This window comes from Pomacea canaliculata, linkage group LG9, assembly GCF_003073045.1.
Source record: "Pomacea canaliculata isolate SZHN2017 linkage group LG9, ASM307304v1, whole genome shotgun sequence".
Lineage (NCBI taxonomy): Eukaryota > Metazoa > Mollusca > Gastropoda > Architaenioglossa > Ampullariidae > Pomacea > Pomacea canaliculata.
In genome coordinates, this window is record NC_037598.1 from 7,824,583 (window position 1) to 7,839,128 (window position 14,546).

General features: G+C 35.4%; 1 protein-coding gene across 2 annotated transcripts in view; it reads left to right on the forward strand.

Moving 5' to 3' along the window:
- LOC112571526 (importin-9-like) overlaps nucleotides 1-14,546 on the forward strand; it is a 20,340-nt gene continuing 5,794 nt past the window's right edge. The window contains exons 1-16 of one of the 2 annotated variants that reach the window (XM_025250558.1): nucleotides 1-194; nucleotides 1,243-1,391; nucleotides 2,071-2,272; nucleotides 2,636-2,724; nucleotides 3,686-3,772; nucleotides 4,805-4,924; nucleotides 5,060-5,160; nucleotides 6,228-6,286; nucleotides 7,522-7,673; nucleotides 7,941-8,039; nucleotides 9,619-9,725; nucleotides 11,392-11,531; nucleotides 12,203-12,281; nucleotides 12,477-12,705; nucleotides 13,219-13,297; nucleotides 14,133-14,281. In XM_025250558.1, the coding sequence (XP_025106343.1) occupies nucleotides 59-194; nucleotides 1,243-1,391; nucleotides 2,071-2,272; nucleotides 2,636-2,724; nucleotides 3,686-3,772; nucleotides 4,805-4,924; nucleotides 5,060-5,160; nucleotides 6,228-6,286; nucleotides 7,522-7,673; nucleotides 7,941-8,039; nucleotides 9,619-9,725; nucleotides 11,392-11,531; nucleotides 12,203-12,281; nucleotides 12,477-12,705; nucleotides 13,219-13,297; nucleotides 14,133-14,281 (1,977 nt within the window). In that variant the 5' untranslated portion in view covers nucleotides 1-58. The remainder of the gene's footprint in view (nucleotides 195-1,242; nucleotides 1,392-2,070; nucleotides 2,273-2,635; nucleotides 2,725-3,685; nucleotides 3,773-4,804; nucleotides 4,925-5,059; nucleotides 5,161-6,227; nucleotides 6,287-7,521; nucleotides 7,674-7,940; nucleotides 8,040-9,618; nucleotides 9,726-11,391; nucleotides 11,532-12,202; nucleotides 12,282-12,476; nucleotides 12,706-13,218; nucleotides 13,298-14,132; nucleotides 14,282-14,546) is intronic. The other variant, XM_025250559.1, reaches the window with a different exon arrangement.

Sequence of the window (14,546 nt, forward strand, 5' to 3'; positions counted from 1 at the left end):
ATGTAGATTTTACTTTTTTTACTATTTTGTGTTTTCATTCGAACCAAAGTTTTGCAAAATGGCGGGAGCTAGTGGAGATCGAAATCAATCACTGAAAGAAACTATTTACGAAAGTCTTTCAGCAATACTTTCGCCGGACCACGCCACGAGGTCGAATGGTGAAGATCAGATCAAAGCTCTTGAAGTTACTGAAGGTATTTTAGAAAATCGTTTCCTTTATTGTATCTTATGTTGTTGTTTTTTTCAGACCACATGTTATTGTCCAAATGGCTTAAATTATAGTTTTCGTCAAAAATAGATCTGCACGTTTTTCTTGTGGATTGCAACAGTATATTTTGGAATAATAGTAAATAAAATGACTTGAATTTACATCGGTAGCTAGTGCTTAATCTCTTTGATACACTGATAATTTACAAACTAGATCAGGAGAATATTCATTGTATGTTGAAGTGTAGCAGACGATAATTTTATTCATTGGCTTTTGAAGTGTAGGCTTGGGAAACGCCCTTCTACCTCTCATAAACTATTCTGAAATATTATGTCATTGGTATTATTGACTGACTATATAAATAATTATAATTAACATGTTAATACCTGATGTAAAATGCAATTAAAAAATACCTGACAAGACCAGACCTCGCTTTTTTCTTCGACATTGTCCCATTTCTGATGTAAAATGCAATTTAAAAAATACCTGACAAGACCAGACCTCGCTTTTTTCTTCGACATTGTCCCATTTCACTGCTGTGGCAGCGTTGATCCAGACAAGTTTGGAGTAAGGGGAAGATAAACATTGCACTGCTGGCTGTTTTTCTCTCTTTTGTTCAGTCTTTCTCTCTTTCACTCATTCCCTGTCTTATACTCCAACTCTTTCTCTAAGTCTCAGTTGGTTTTTCACTCAAAAGGATGTCCAAGTATGCCCTGCATTGTAGATATTTTAAATCTAGAGCCCTAAATAACACCTTATAACAGATAAAATAATCATTAAAGCTGTTCCAGAAAAAAATACAACAGCCATTTACAGTCTATTGTTTTTCCATAGGAGTAATCATGCATAATTTACTGAGGGTGGGACAATGGTGTGAATTTGCATAACCAGGCCCGTTCTTAGTCCCCACGTGCCCAAGGCATATGGCATGTGCAGGGCCCTCGACGGCACAATCCCCACGGTTTTAATCAATAGTGTTGGGCCCTTACAACTATGAAATTAGTTGGGTTTTTTTTTTTTTTTTTCCATTTCAGAATTTGGTGTTTTTCTTGCTGAGATAACTGTTGACCCTACAGGACCATTGGCTATTCGTCAACTTGCTTCAGTTCTTTTAAAGCAGTATGTCCAAGGCCATTGGTCAGAGCAATCAGGAAAGTTTCATCCACCTGAAACAACTATTGCAGTAAGTTTTTGTTTTGTTTTGTTTTTTTGACTTCTGTCAACAATGTAGGAACATCACTGTTGTTGTCAGACTTTATTCAATCAACATGCATCACATATGATGTTGTGGTAATACAGCATGAATCATGCAGCTACACAAGCAACATTTTTCATTACACAGAGAATGCAATGAATAGAGAACTTAACAAAATTCCATAGGCATGCATGATGACAAGTAACAGTGCTATTTGAGCACACAGCTGGTTTGCATTTGCAAAAAAGTTTGTTGGTAGTGCATGTAGCATTAGTTTCTAGACGGATGTAGATGTCAACAAACACTTTGAAAGGGAACACTCACAGTTATTTAAAAGACTAACAGTTGATCTCTACCATTTATTTTGTTCATGTAACTTATTAGCACAGAGCATAACCCTAATGTTGTGCACGACACAAATTTATTATTATTATTATTGGTTAAGCATTATTATGAGATCACAATATGAGTCACTAAAATTACATTGCATTCTTAGGGGCCTATCGAGCGCCGTCTCAGACAGAAGGGAAAAGAGCACCAGCTTTTCCAGTTTAAATGTGTTGTCCATTCTTTTTCAAGACATTAATACTAATAAGAGCTGTATAATGTTAAATTATCATTGGTGAGGTGCATGGACACAGATTTGTGTATTCTTGTTATTTGACAGGCCAAGGAACAGATCCGACAGTTACTGCCTGTGGGACTGTCCGAATCCATCAGCAAAGTACGATCAAGCGTGGCTTATGCCATATCAGCCATTGCACACTGGGACTGGCCAGAGCACTGGCCTGATCTCTTCCCACTCCTAATGCAAGCACTGACCAGTGGTCTACCTGATCCTGTGCATGGGGCAATGCGTGTGCTGTCAGGTAGTCTTGCAACTGGATGACTTTTTCCTTTAAGGAATTAGTAAAAGATGCCAATTTCTCAAACTGGTTGGATGGTCAGTTTTTAGAGTCAGTGATTATGAGAGATTTTGACAGAAAGCTCTTTTTTTTTTTTCTGTGGATGACGTAGTGCATGTTACTCATTACATGGCAGACCTTACAAGTGACTATCATATTAAATACTATCCTTGCATACTTTTGAAAATAGAAAAAAATGCCCTTTGTTGGGAAGGAATAAACAGTTATATTAACACTTGGTTTCTTATAGTCATGATTCGCAGTGAAGGCTGTGAGTAGCATGCTTATGGACTTAGAATCTTTTAATTCTGAAAACGGTTGTTTCAGAATTTTCTCAGGACATTACTGATACACAGATGAGTCAGGTTTCTCCAATTATTTTACCAGAACTGTACAAGATTTATTTGGGTGCAGAGGTAGGTATAAAATTTACATTTTTTATGATCTCATAACCGTGTAAAAATGTGTGTAATGGTATTATATGTATAATTTATTTTTACACATCTTAAAAACTTATTGTTCTTATAGTTCCTGATATAATGCTAACAGTAATGGAAAAAATATTAAATGTATAAAACATATAATATAAAACACGTCAAACAATAGAGCAAACATGCACAATTTATCATCAGTTTATACTTCACTGTTGGGGTTCATATGTACCATCTCACATAAAACATGAACTCAAAAAACTTGAAATTCAGAAATGCCCCAGACTTTTCTCTTACTTTTGACAACATTTGTAAAGTGCATTGAGTCTGCTAAACAGTGGAGAAATGTGCTATATCATGACTGTTTTTGTTATTATTATTAAAAATAATGTACCCAAAGTTTACCTAGATTTTTCTTGTAAAGCTGTAAAACTATACCTAGAGTGAATTTACAGAAGCCATCTAAATTGCACAGTTGATCATGTCAGCACTGGTGTGTAAATATGTCATGTAACCAGTGATTACAAAAGAATGAAAAGGCTTTATTACTATCAGTATGACCATAGAAATTTATAAAATTGTGGACCTTTTCCCAGAGGATGACTAAGACTGCAAGAGTCTTTCTTCCCTCAGCATATTTCGAACATCGATACATAAGATTACCAAAAAAGTAACGAACATCAAGGGGACACAAGACATAAGAAAGTGCTTTGGAATCTTTTAACTTGTCTCTTATTCTAATTAGGACCACCATTTTATGTCGGAGATATGACATAGTAGACAAAGAAACATATTTACCATCGTGTTTTTAATTTATAAAAGACACTTTTTTCTGCCTTGCTTAACAGTAGTACAAACAGTACCAGGTCCACTCCAACAAATGTCTCCCTGTAAATCAGAAATGGTCAAAATGCTTGCTTTGCCCAGTGTCAGTTATGTGTTTCAGGTATACAGTGTGAGGACAAGATCCAGAGCAGTTCACATATTTAATATCTTTGCAGGGATGATATCTGTCATGGAGGAGGTGAAGAAGGTACTAAACTCAGTTTGAAGTCAGCATCATTAGTGTAATTTAATGTATTGTGCAGTTTGTGGCCCTAGGTGCTTTGCTAACTTCTGGGGTCACATTCATAAAGCAAGTAAGTTATTACCTGTGAGCAAACTGCGGAAATCAAGGAAGAACATCTTATTCCTATACAGGTAGTCCTCGGGTTACGACGGTCTCGAGTTACGTAGTTTTGTGGTTACGACGCTCATTCCGACTTATGAGGTCTAGCGATTTGCGGCGGAAATCATAGAGTTCAGTGTACTGCAGTACTGTGTTTGCAGTACTGTACTGTTATTATGGTACAGTACTGTATGAACGTATGATCCGACTTACGTCGAAATTCGGTTTACGACGCCACGTTAGAACGGATCAACGTCGTAAGTCGAGGACTACCTGTAGTCAGTTTACACTGTCCAGGCCCTGCAGATGTTGCTTTACCCCAGAACATCATTGCCACAGAATCCTAGGTGTAAAGCATCATCGGCAGAGTCTGACACAACTTTATAACTAGGGAGACGAGATGCTTGCCCTTAATTTGCACGGGACGATGACTTACTGTATGAATATGGCCTCTGGTGGGTAACAAGGAGTAAATTTGTGCCTGCAGATATTCTAAAATGCCTTAAAACAGTGTCAACTTTGTCAAGACTTTTATTGTTTTCCCTTGCTGTGATATAGCCCTAGTTGCTGGCATGGCGCCAAACACAAACTGTTGTTTTCCCCTCGATTTATTTTATTTATAACTGCTTTTTCTAGGCTTATTTCACAGATATCTGGGGCCTATTTCACTTTCACCTTTTGGAGACACACTGGGTTGAGGTGGTCAGCCCACTACTAAATAGAGGAAAGCTGAATCCCAGATTGGAAATTATTTTGTTTTGGCCTTTTTGGGTTTTTTTTTTTTTTTTTTTTAAGTCTAATTAGTTTATTAGTTTATGAGTTAAATAGCTATGGGACGTTAATCTTGCCTTCATTTGTTATACACTTTTTATTTTGAAAAAAAATGTCCATTTTCAGTCTTCAGGAAGGCATCTACTATTTCCTGTCCTTCCACAATTTGTTGAGGCCTTCCTTCAAGGTCTAAAGGTTCCTGATGGACCTTCATCAGACAGTGGTCTCAGGCGTGAAATTATCAAGGTACTTGACTGCTATGAATACTATAAATGGAGTTTCTGGTGTCAGCTTTGAACTTTACGTTTTTCCCACTTGTGTGTGTTTGCAACATCAGTTGTTATGTCTTATAATTGGCAATTTTTGTTGGGTATTCCACAGGCACTGACAACATTGCTGAAGGGTTTTCCAAAGCAAATGTCTGGCTACCTCCCGCAAATACTTCCTTCTATCTGGAACATTTTTACTCAGAGTGCAGAATTGTATCCTTGATAATGAAGAATATTTCTGTTTAAAATATTTTTAGGCTGTAAATTGTTCTGTGTGTTTTGTTCTTTTTTTGAAACAGTATTGTAAATTTCAGATTATTAAGGTGCAACATTTTTTTGCTCAGCTTTTAACCCTGTGGCTTAAACACCAATGCACCTTGCTTATGTTCTCTCATTAGTATATGTTCAGTTATTGACAAAATGCTTCAATTCCGTACTATTTGTTGATCGCAGAAAGAAGCTAAATGCCTCTGTTTGATACCAATTATCTTAGAAAAGATGTGGACAATACTGCTCAGACTATTCCTATCATGGACAGAGAGATTGTGAAACCAGCAATCAAATATAAAAGATAAAATACTCTCAGTAAACAACTGGTAGAAACAGCCTAAGATTGCTTGACTAGCTGAAAAACTATTAAGCTTACGCAGAAGGTACATTCTTTGTTGGCCATGTTTAACAATGTGTTCAGTGCTTAAATTCCATTAGAGCTCGCAATCAAAAGTAGTTCTGAGGTACCTGAAAGAGTCAACAGTTTCAACAGGTTTACTGTGTATCACACTGGGAGCAACAAAATCTTCTTTGATTCTCTTGAAGTCTATATTTACTTCTTTTGTTTTGTCAACACTTAACTCCAGAGAGTTCTCGTCGCATCACTGTACAAAATTTGTTAAGTCATTACAACAGGGGTGATAGAGAACAACCTTGTGGGGTCTGGTGCTTGTAACAACAGTATCAGAATAATTACTATTTACATACACCCTCTGCTGTCTGCAAGTCAAAAAATCCGCTAACCAGAAAACCAGTTGATATGGAAGATCAAAATCAGAAATCAGTCTCAAAGCCATAAGGTATGGTTAGACTGTATTGAATGCAGAACTAAAATCAGCGAAGAGTAATCTAGCATGCATCTTGGGCTTATGCACACTAGATTAAGGAAATAGCGAGCACATGGTCCCCCATCTATACAATAAACTGAAATTTATGGAAGCTCTTAAAAAAAAAATCATAACATTGTGTTGGATTAATCTGGGCAGAGTTGTTAACTTAACTGTATACAGCTATGTTCGGACAGTTGTGAACAATGTAGAAGATGCTGATGATCCTGTGGACTCAGATGGTGAGCAGATTTCACTCCTAGTTTACCTATGTGTGTGTATTATAGGTTGTGAGAGGTAGGAAGTGGTAATTTTTTTTATTTTGTCTTGTCATTAACCTTTGTGTCTGTATTATTTGTATCTAATGGGGTATAGAGAGCCTTGCCATTAAATTTATTCAAAATGCTCCCTAAGGGTTATTAAAAAAGAAACTTGGAATTTTTAGACTTTTCACAATGGAATGCTAAACTACACTGTCATCATCATCATTATATCATGTCTCAACATTTCCATACATAACAAGATAAGATGAAAAGTGACATTAGTTGTTAATTTCTTAGAAATTGCAATAACATGCAACTTTTTGATTGTGCCTGTTATCCTTTCACTAGCTTGAACAAATTTACTGATACTAGCCTGTCATTTCACAATAAAATATCTTAAAGGTGTACCAAAATGCACAAATTCATTTTTTTTTCTAACAACTAGGTTAAGTTCATTCCAAGATATTCCCAAGATTGTAGAAAATGTCCAATATTTCTGACATTTTAATTTATAGATGCACCCAGTCAGTATAGGATTCTAGCTGTTCTATTTATTCAGGCCATGTATTAAAATAATTTTTTTGGTTTTGGTCTCTTTCAATGCACAGGAGAAAATGTGAGGGTTTAAAACAAATCTATATTCTTTTAGTCCTTCATGGAATTGAATTTGACCAGAACTTTGGCCTCGAAGTTGCTGTCTGTCACCCTAGTGCGCAGCTTTTGTCATGATAAGTCCTGCCAGACTGAACAATCTCTCAACAATTCTTGCATTTGAAACTATACCCACATTTTGTGGCTTCGCAAAATGTAAAAAATTTCAAATAAGGCTGGAAATTGATGGGTACGTCCATCTTCGTTTTTTTATGCTCTATTTTTTATCTCCTAAATAGAGCATAAAAAAAATTATTTTTTTTTATGTCAAATATTTTTCAATACTTAACTTAATGTGCACACATGCTCATGCGTGCATGTAACTTTCAGTTTGAAGAGAAAGTGGAATGTCAGATAAGTTCAGTTCACTGTATTATGTTGAACGGTTTGTCTGGTCAATAAATCCAGTTGGTTGGGGTTTCTTTCGTCTCCATTTGCCTTTCTTTTCTTTTTTTTTTTTTTTTTTTTTTTTTTTTTTTTTTTTTTCTTTTTTTTTGTAATGTATATTTGATCTCATCTGTGCTCATTCAGTAGTTGGCATGCTTGATTCACATGTTTTTAAGGTGAAGTGCTGGGATTTGAGAACCTTGTGTACAGTGTCTTTGAGTTTGTCCACGCCCTCATTGATACATCCAGGTATCGCAGCACTGTAAAGAGTACCATTGACCAGATCATCTATTACATCATCATCTATATGCAGATGACAGAGGATCAGGTTTGTTCTTCTTCATGATACACCTCCAGATCCCAGACACATGGAAACTTGTGTTTTCTTGATTAAATAAACTCAACATAACCACATGCAGAAAAATAGGATTTGCAATAGTGCATCTTAAAATCATTTGAAGTTAAGTGGTGCTATTTTGTGCATGCTAAACTTAGGATTTGAGTACAGTATTTGTAAAGCACCTTTACATTTGTTCATTTCTGTATTTCAGGGTTTATCTGTATAAATTTTATGTCCTTTGGTTTTATTTTCCAGATTCGCCTCTGGTCAGTGAACCCTGACCAGTTTGTTGAGGATGAAGATGAAGACAGCTTCTCATACTCTGTACGCATCTCTGCACAAGACTTGCTTCTGGTAGGTAGAACAATGTGCTGCTTAATAGTTCAGGATAGTGTACTGTCAACATTCTGGTCAGAAACTCTACAGTCATTGTAGTCTCTTATACTAGAACTAGATCATAAGGGCATGTTGGTGCATGTTTCCTTAAGAGGATTTTTCTCAGAAAACAGTCCTCTTTATCACTGAAGAAAAACTTGAAGTCTCACAGGCGTGGTCCCAGGAATTTGAAAGAGAGAAATGAAAGGAGGGATCCAATGAGAGTTAACAGGGTTGGTCATTTGTCAGTTAAAATAGGAAAAAGAATACTCACATCATAGCATGCCTTTTGGAATGAACATTTTATTCCATGTTCACCCAATGATTTCCAAATTATGTATCTCAAACCATACCCACTATAAAATGCCACTCAGTTTTTGTTTGTTTGTTGGGGTTTTTTTTTTTTTTTACTTAACATTTAAATTTATTGCTTTAGGAGTGCTTAAAAATAAATAAAATGTATATGATTGTAATCAAGTACAAAGTTTTCAAAATATTTGAGTAAAGCAAAAGGATCATGGGACTTTATTCCCTTTTTGCCATCACAATGTGTACACATGGGTTGCAAGCAGCCTATTGTTTTCGATTTGTCAAGCAATATCTTATTCTGAGACTAAAGCTGAAAATTTGCATTTAGTCCTTTTTCATTTCTGACAAAGATAATAATGAGGAAGATGAAGATAATGAAATTATTCGTCCAAACCATGCAACCCCTAATCATGACAAAGAAATGTAAACTAATTTTTTGTTATGATTAGAACATTACTGTCTCAAACAGAATGTTTTTCACAAATTCATTTTCATCGTGGTTATGTTTTAAGAATTTGTATTAACTTGAGAATGCTTTTTCAGAGGGTGATTTTGTTATAATATTTAGTGTCGTCAAGATTTCAGATGCGTCTCTTGTATTATATCACTATGTGCAGAAAAGACTAACAAAAAAGTTAGTAACTTAACAAAATTTAAATATCCCGTAAAAAATTAAATAAATTTCTATTTGTGAAATATTAGAAAATAATTAGTTGGAATCAGAAGACAATTCTCCTCATGCTACTTCATTAATAATTTACTTTGTTAATTATACCAAAAATTACTATTAAAAAAATGTTCAATGCTATATATTTTGCTTTTTAGCTTTTGCTTTTATTTCTACTTTTTATACCTTGAAAATATAGTCACTTAAGTTTGATATCTATTGATATTATCAAGACTACATTATCACCTTGCATTTGCAAAGACAGCTGTTGTGTTGCAACCTAAATCATTTATTATTTATAATTCAGTCAAAGATATTTCAGTTTCTGTTCTTCATTTGTTTAATTTTACCATACGCTTACATTTGATGAGCGAGATTTTGCAACACAATGAGCAGAGCACCATAAACCCCCAAACCAGTAAGAGTTAATCCCAGAGGGCATTTGTAACTTGGGAAAAAGCTAGATACAATTTTGGAGTACTTGAATAAACTTTTTTATTTATTTATGCCTTCTCAAATCTTTGATCGCAGCAAACTTAAAATAATATTTCAAGCAAGTGTGGAAAAAACTGTTTGTTTTAGTCTTTGTGCAGCGAATTTCGCAAGGAATGTGCACCAGCATTGTGCCAGTCAGTCACACGCCATCTGCAAGAATCAGATGCAAATAAAAACACCGGAAATGAACACTGGTGCGTGTCTTTCATATTTAACATTATTATAAAACTGTTGATAAATTCATATACTAAATCCAGTAATTTTTTATTTAATCAGGTTTTTTGTTGATGGTGAAATAACTGCTGATTGCAGTGTTTTATTTTGACCATTTCAAATAATGCAGAAGTGTGCAGGGCTTATCTGCTATGGATAGTATCAGTACAAATACCTGGACAAAGAATTAGTGTAGTCTTAGATTAAATGTGGAGAAAGCTTGTTAGATGTAAAGAGCTTGATTCTGGCTATATTAATCAAACAAAAGGAACCCAAGCAGCACTTTGACTATGTGATGTCATTAGTAGCTTGACCGTGCCATTATGTCCTACCAGTTTTCCATTTAAGTTAGAACAACGATTCTCTTGACAAGATTCAAGATTTCTTTTCTGTCATCCTATAAGGGGTATTGAGATATTAAAAATATTCACACACTTATTCCTATCTTGTAATATATATGTATACTATCTCTCACAACAACAAAAAAAGCAAAATAAAAACAAAAATTCACTCATTCTTTCCTTCTTCCACCCTCTTCATGCATACCTGCACAAGTCAAGTAAATTAAAGCATATAAACACCTGTAAACAAACGATAACCACTTGTTTTCTCTCTCAATCTCTACACACATTGTGTATTCTTTACTATTTCTTAAGAGCATTATATATACAACACTTGATACTTTATTGCTATTATTTTTATTTGTCAATTTTAACCAAAAACTGAGCATTTTACTTTAAATAAGACTAACAGGGAAGCGACCACACTCTCCAAGCACTATACAAGATAGGGTGGACTTTCTTACTTTGAAAATCATTTTGTAAAATCGTAGCAGTAATTTAACACAATATCACTATGTCTTGATGCCCATATTTCACAAACAAAAGTTTTGGAAAGACAATTCTTTAAGACATACCAAGTTGTATATCTAGTGGTAGCTGTAACTGTTTACTTTTTTTTTTAATAGAGCAAATATGATTTGAGGCTCCATGCTCCAAGAAATTTGTTATTATAATTCAGTTTCAGGACAAGTTAGAGAAAATAATCTATTTCAAGTTTCTCACCACTATAATATAAATGTTGGTTTCTTTCTTATTTTACTCTCTATAAAATATCACTATTTTAGTTTTGTCTTGGTTAATTGTCAGGTTCCAATTGTCACAGTATTTTTTTATGCTGTCTAAAGCATTCTGTAAGTTTTAAAGACAAGGAGATATACATAGAAGAGAAGGAAGAGAGTAAATCTTGTCAGTTCCAGATCTTTTATCTCCCAAGCTGTTAAGACAAAGAAAAGTAGCAAGTGACATAGCTGTGTATGCATGCATGTTTATGTGATGCCCACTCTAAATGTGTGTGCATGTGCACATGTTAAGTAAAACACTTTACCTTTGGTGGTTGGAAACATCACTATAAAAACATATAGCAGCATAAACATTTTTGATCTGGCTGATTGATATGTCTTGAACCACCTGCTTTGGTTATCATGCTGTATTCTTCTCATGTTTGTTCTTAGATTCTGATATATTTCAGAGCACCATGTTTGCACTTAAACAGTTTTAATTCTAAATCAGCATGCATTATTTAGACATCATTTTTCTGCTATACACATGGTGCAGTTGTTAGTTGTGTAAACATGAATGCTTTCAGGTGGAAGCTGCACGAGTCCTGCATGTTGGCCATGGGTTCAGTACAGCAGATGGTGTTGGAAGCCATACAAAAAGGCAAAGTGCAGTTCTACCTCACAGGTTTTTTACAGTCTGTTGTTCTCGATGACATGAACTTCTCAGGTAAGTGTCAGTCATTCATATATTCTTCTTGTGGCTTTTGATTCATTCTGATAAATCTGTTCCAATATTTTTAATGTTTCGACCTTTTTTTTATTTATTAATGTTGCATATTGACATTTTTTTCCAGTGCAAGTGAAAGAATATTAATAGTAAAATTGCCCCTGCAACTTTTTTGAGAATCTAATATCCACTGGGAAATAGTTATACAGGATGGGTGGAGGTGTCAAAGCAGCCACATGTGGCTGATAACACTCTCAACTTCACCACCCACGCTGACACTGATGCTTGTATGCAATACTCTTACACTAAATTGTTAATGATTTCACAATTGACCCCAAGACCCAGCATTTGTCCCCACTAAACAGTTCAGGCTGGTGAACCATATATGCAAGCTATTAATGTGGCATCTCACACACATATTTGGACCATTCAGTTAACTACCACCTATCACTATCGAGTGAATTGTGTATATTGGCAAGTCTCTGGACTTTTCTCTCATTCTCACTTTCACTGTTTGTGTAGTTTGCTTGTCGCCTTCATAACAGCATTACTGGATGTTTGGTCAAGCATATGATGAGCATAAAATTTAAGTTCACAAATCATTTTTGGACCCAACCCCCATTTTCACTCATTATTTCTCATGGACATCATCATGTTGATGTGTATTTCAGCATCTCCATTTTTGATTGGTCGATGCTTGTGGACAGCCAGTCGCTACACCGAAGCCATGAACACAGAATTAATTAGCAGGTTCGTGTTTTGTTACTTGTTTATCTTAATGCTTGCCAGTTGAAATTTAGTTAAGATTGATACAGCATTACACATTTTTATGTGTATCTATCTTTCTACATATAACATTCTTCATGTAACAGGTAAATTCAAGAACATAAATTTTCATTTTAGAATTGACATTTGTATGACATAATGATCTATATTTCATTTCAGATTTTTGCAGGCAACAGTAGGAGGACTCCACCCAACACAGCCACCAACAGTAAGAATCAGTGCAGTACGAGCAGTGTTTGGTTTCTGTGATCACTTAAAAGGAACAGGCAACATACAGCTTCTGGCACCATATCTGGAAAACATTCTTGATGGCTTAGTTGCTGTGGCAACACAGTTCTCAACAGAAGTGCTGGGGCTGTGTTTGGAAACTTTGTCTGTAGTTGTTACAGTAAGTAACTACATTGTGATAAATGTTTTTGTATGCTCGAATTTTTTTATATAATTTAAAAAATAATTGTATGGTATTTTCTGTGTAAAACTGCTGTTAGATTTACAGGCAATTCCTAAAGGTTGCATAAAAATGTCATGTCTTCTGTCTTCATAACTGAGATTCAGACAAAATAACAGATGCAAAGTTCTGCAGCAGAAATTGAGTATCTGAAAGTATTGACAAGTGGCTTATCAACCAATATTCGAGATTGATGGTAGGAGCAATGCAATATTAGTAATTTAGATGTGGTAAATGTGAGGGTATCATTGCAGTTTCTGAGCATTACAAGTCTTTGTAGTTGTCTCTCATTTCGATCTCTTGTTCTATTTCTATTAGACTCTGAACAGAGTTGCAATGTTAACATGCATGTACCTACATTTGCACAACCTTGGGGTAAATTGTTGCGATGCTTCTAACAGAGATTGAAGTCCTGTTAGTAATAAATACAATCTACAGATTATTTTTTATCAGGTTGATGCTGCTTTCACAGCCTCCCATGAAAACAAGATTGGACCTCTGGCTGTAGCTATTTTCCTCAGACATGCTGGAGGTAAACAGTAATGTCTGTGTTTGGGATGGCTGGGTGATTCTTATGCCAAATAGCTTATTCAACAGCTAATGTTGTTGTTGGTAGGTTCTTGGAAACTGTGACTTAAAGCAACATGACCTGTAACAAAACCAGTTTTACCATATATAGAGTTTATATGATATGTTGCTGATCAGAAAAAAATCCCCAAATTTCTAAAATCCAAAATATGTAGGGAAAACATGAGTACCACACAGACATGGGGAGAACATATTTCATCCAGGAATCAGTTTGGGTTTTTTCTTTTCTCATCAACATTATCATGAAACAGTATTAAGTGAGGACTTTCTATTCAGTAATGCTAGAGATAACATTGCATATGAATTGCCAGATTACAGTAATAACCCAGTGACCTTCAGCAGAAGGTACAGCAAAATATATGGATAAATACTTCTAGGGGTTCCATTTTATTATAAATAAATTCTTCTAAAGCTACTGGTTTGGCAATTTGAAATAAACCAACTCGTGACATACATGTTAAAGGGTGCCATAGCATAGCAGCCATAGTGGCAGTGAACTGTGGGGTTCACTATATCTACAGCATTTGGAAGGCAGAGCCCAACCTTCTCTCTCTCTATCTTGTTGTAAAACCCATGTGCTGGGGAAATGAGGGAGAGAGGGTAATTTTAGCCAGAAACAAGGCCTCAGATCCCTGACCTTCACATCTTAAAGCACTAACCAGACTATGGAGCTTTGAAGTAGACATGAGAGAACATTGATGTTTCATAGAAGTTGTCTCTGTTCACATCTTTGACCAGTATTCTCTTCTCTCTGACAATGGCCCTTACCATCTTTGCAGATCCATTTTTGGTGTCACTGGTACTAGACTTGATAAAAGAGCTTGTATCAAACCCCTCCTGTTCCCAGACAATCCAAGCTCGAATTTTGCCCACTCTTTCCAGTGTGCTGACAGCACCTTCTGAGAAAATCTCCCCTGGACTTGCCTCAGTAAGTATACATCTGGTAGTTCAGTGTCTTTAGATTTTACAGGGAATTTGTCATCAAATGCAGACTGATGTAATATTGTCAGATCATTGTAGATCTCTAACTTTGCCATTTTCGTAGACTATCACAACTTGGAATGATATAGTAGACCTGTATCTCAAACTGGTAAATGCTGGGTTTATGTTCTTTTTCATGTAAAGTGTAGGGATAGGATTAGTTAAAATAAGCTCTGTAGTTGTGTTGTCTGGTAATTGAATCTCAGGAAACA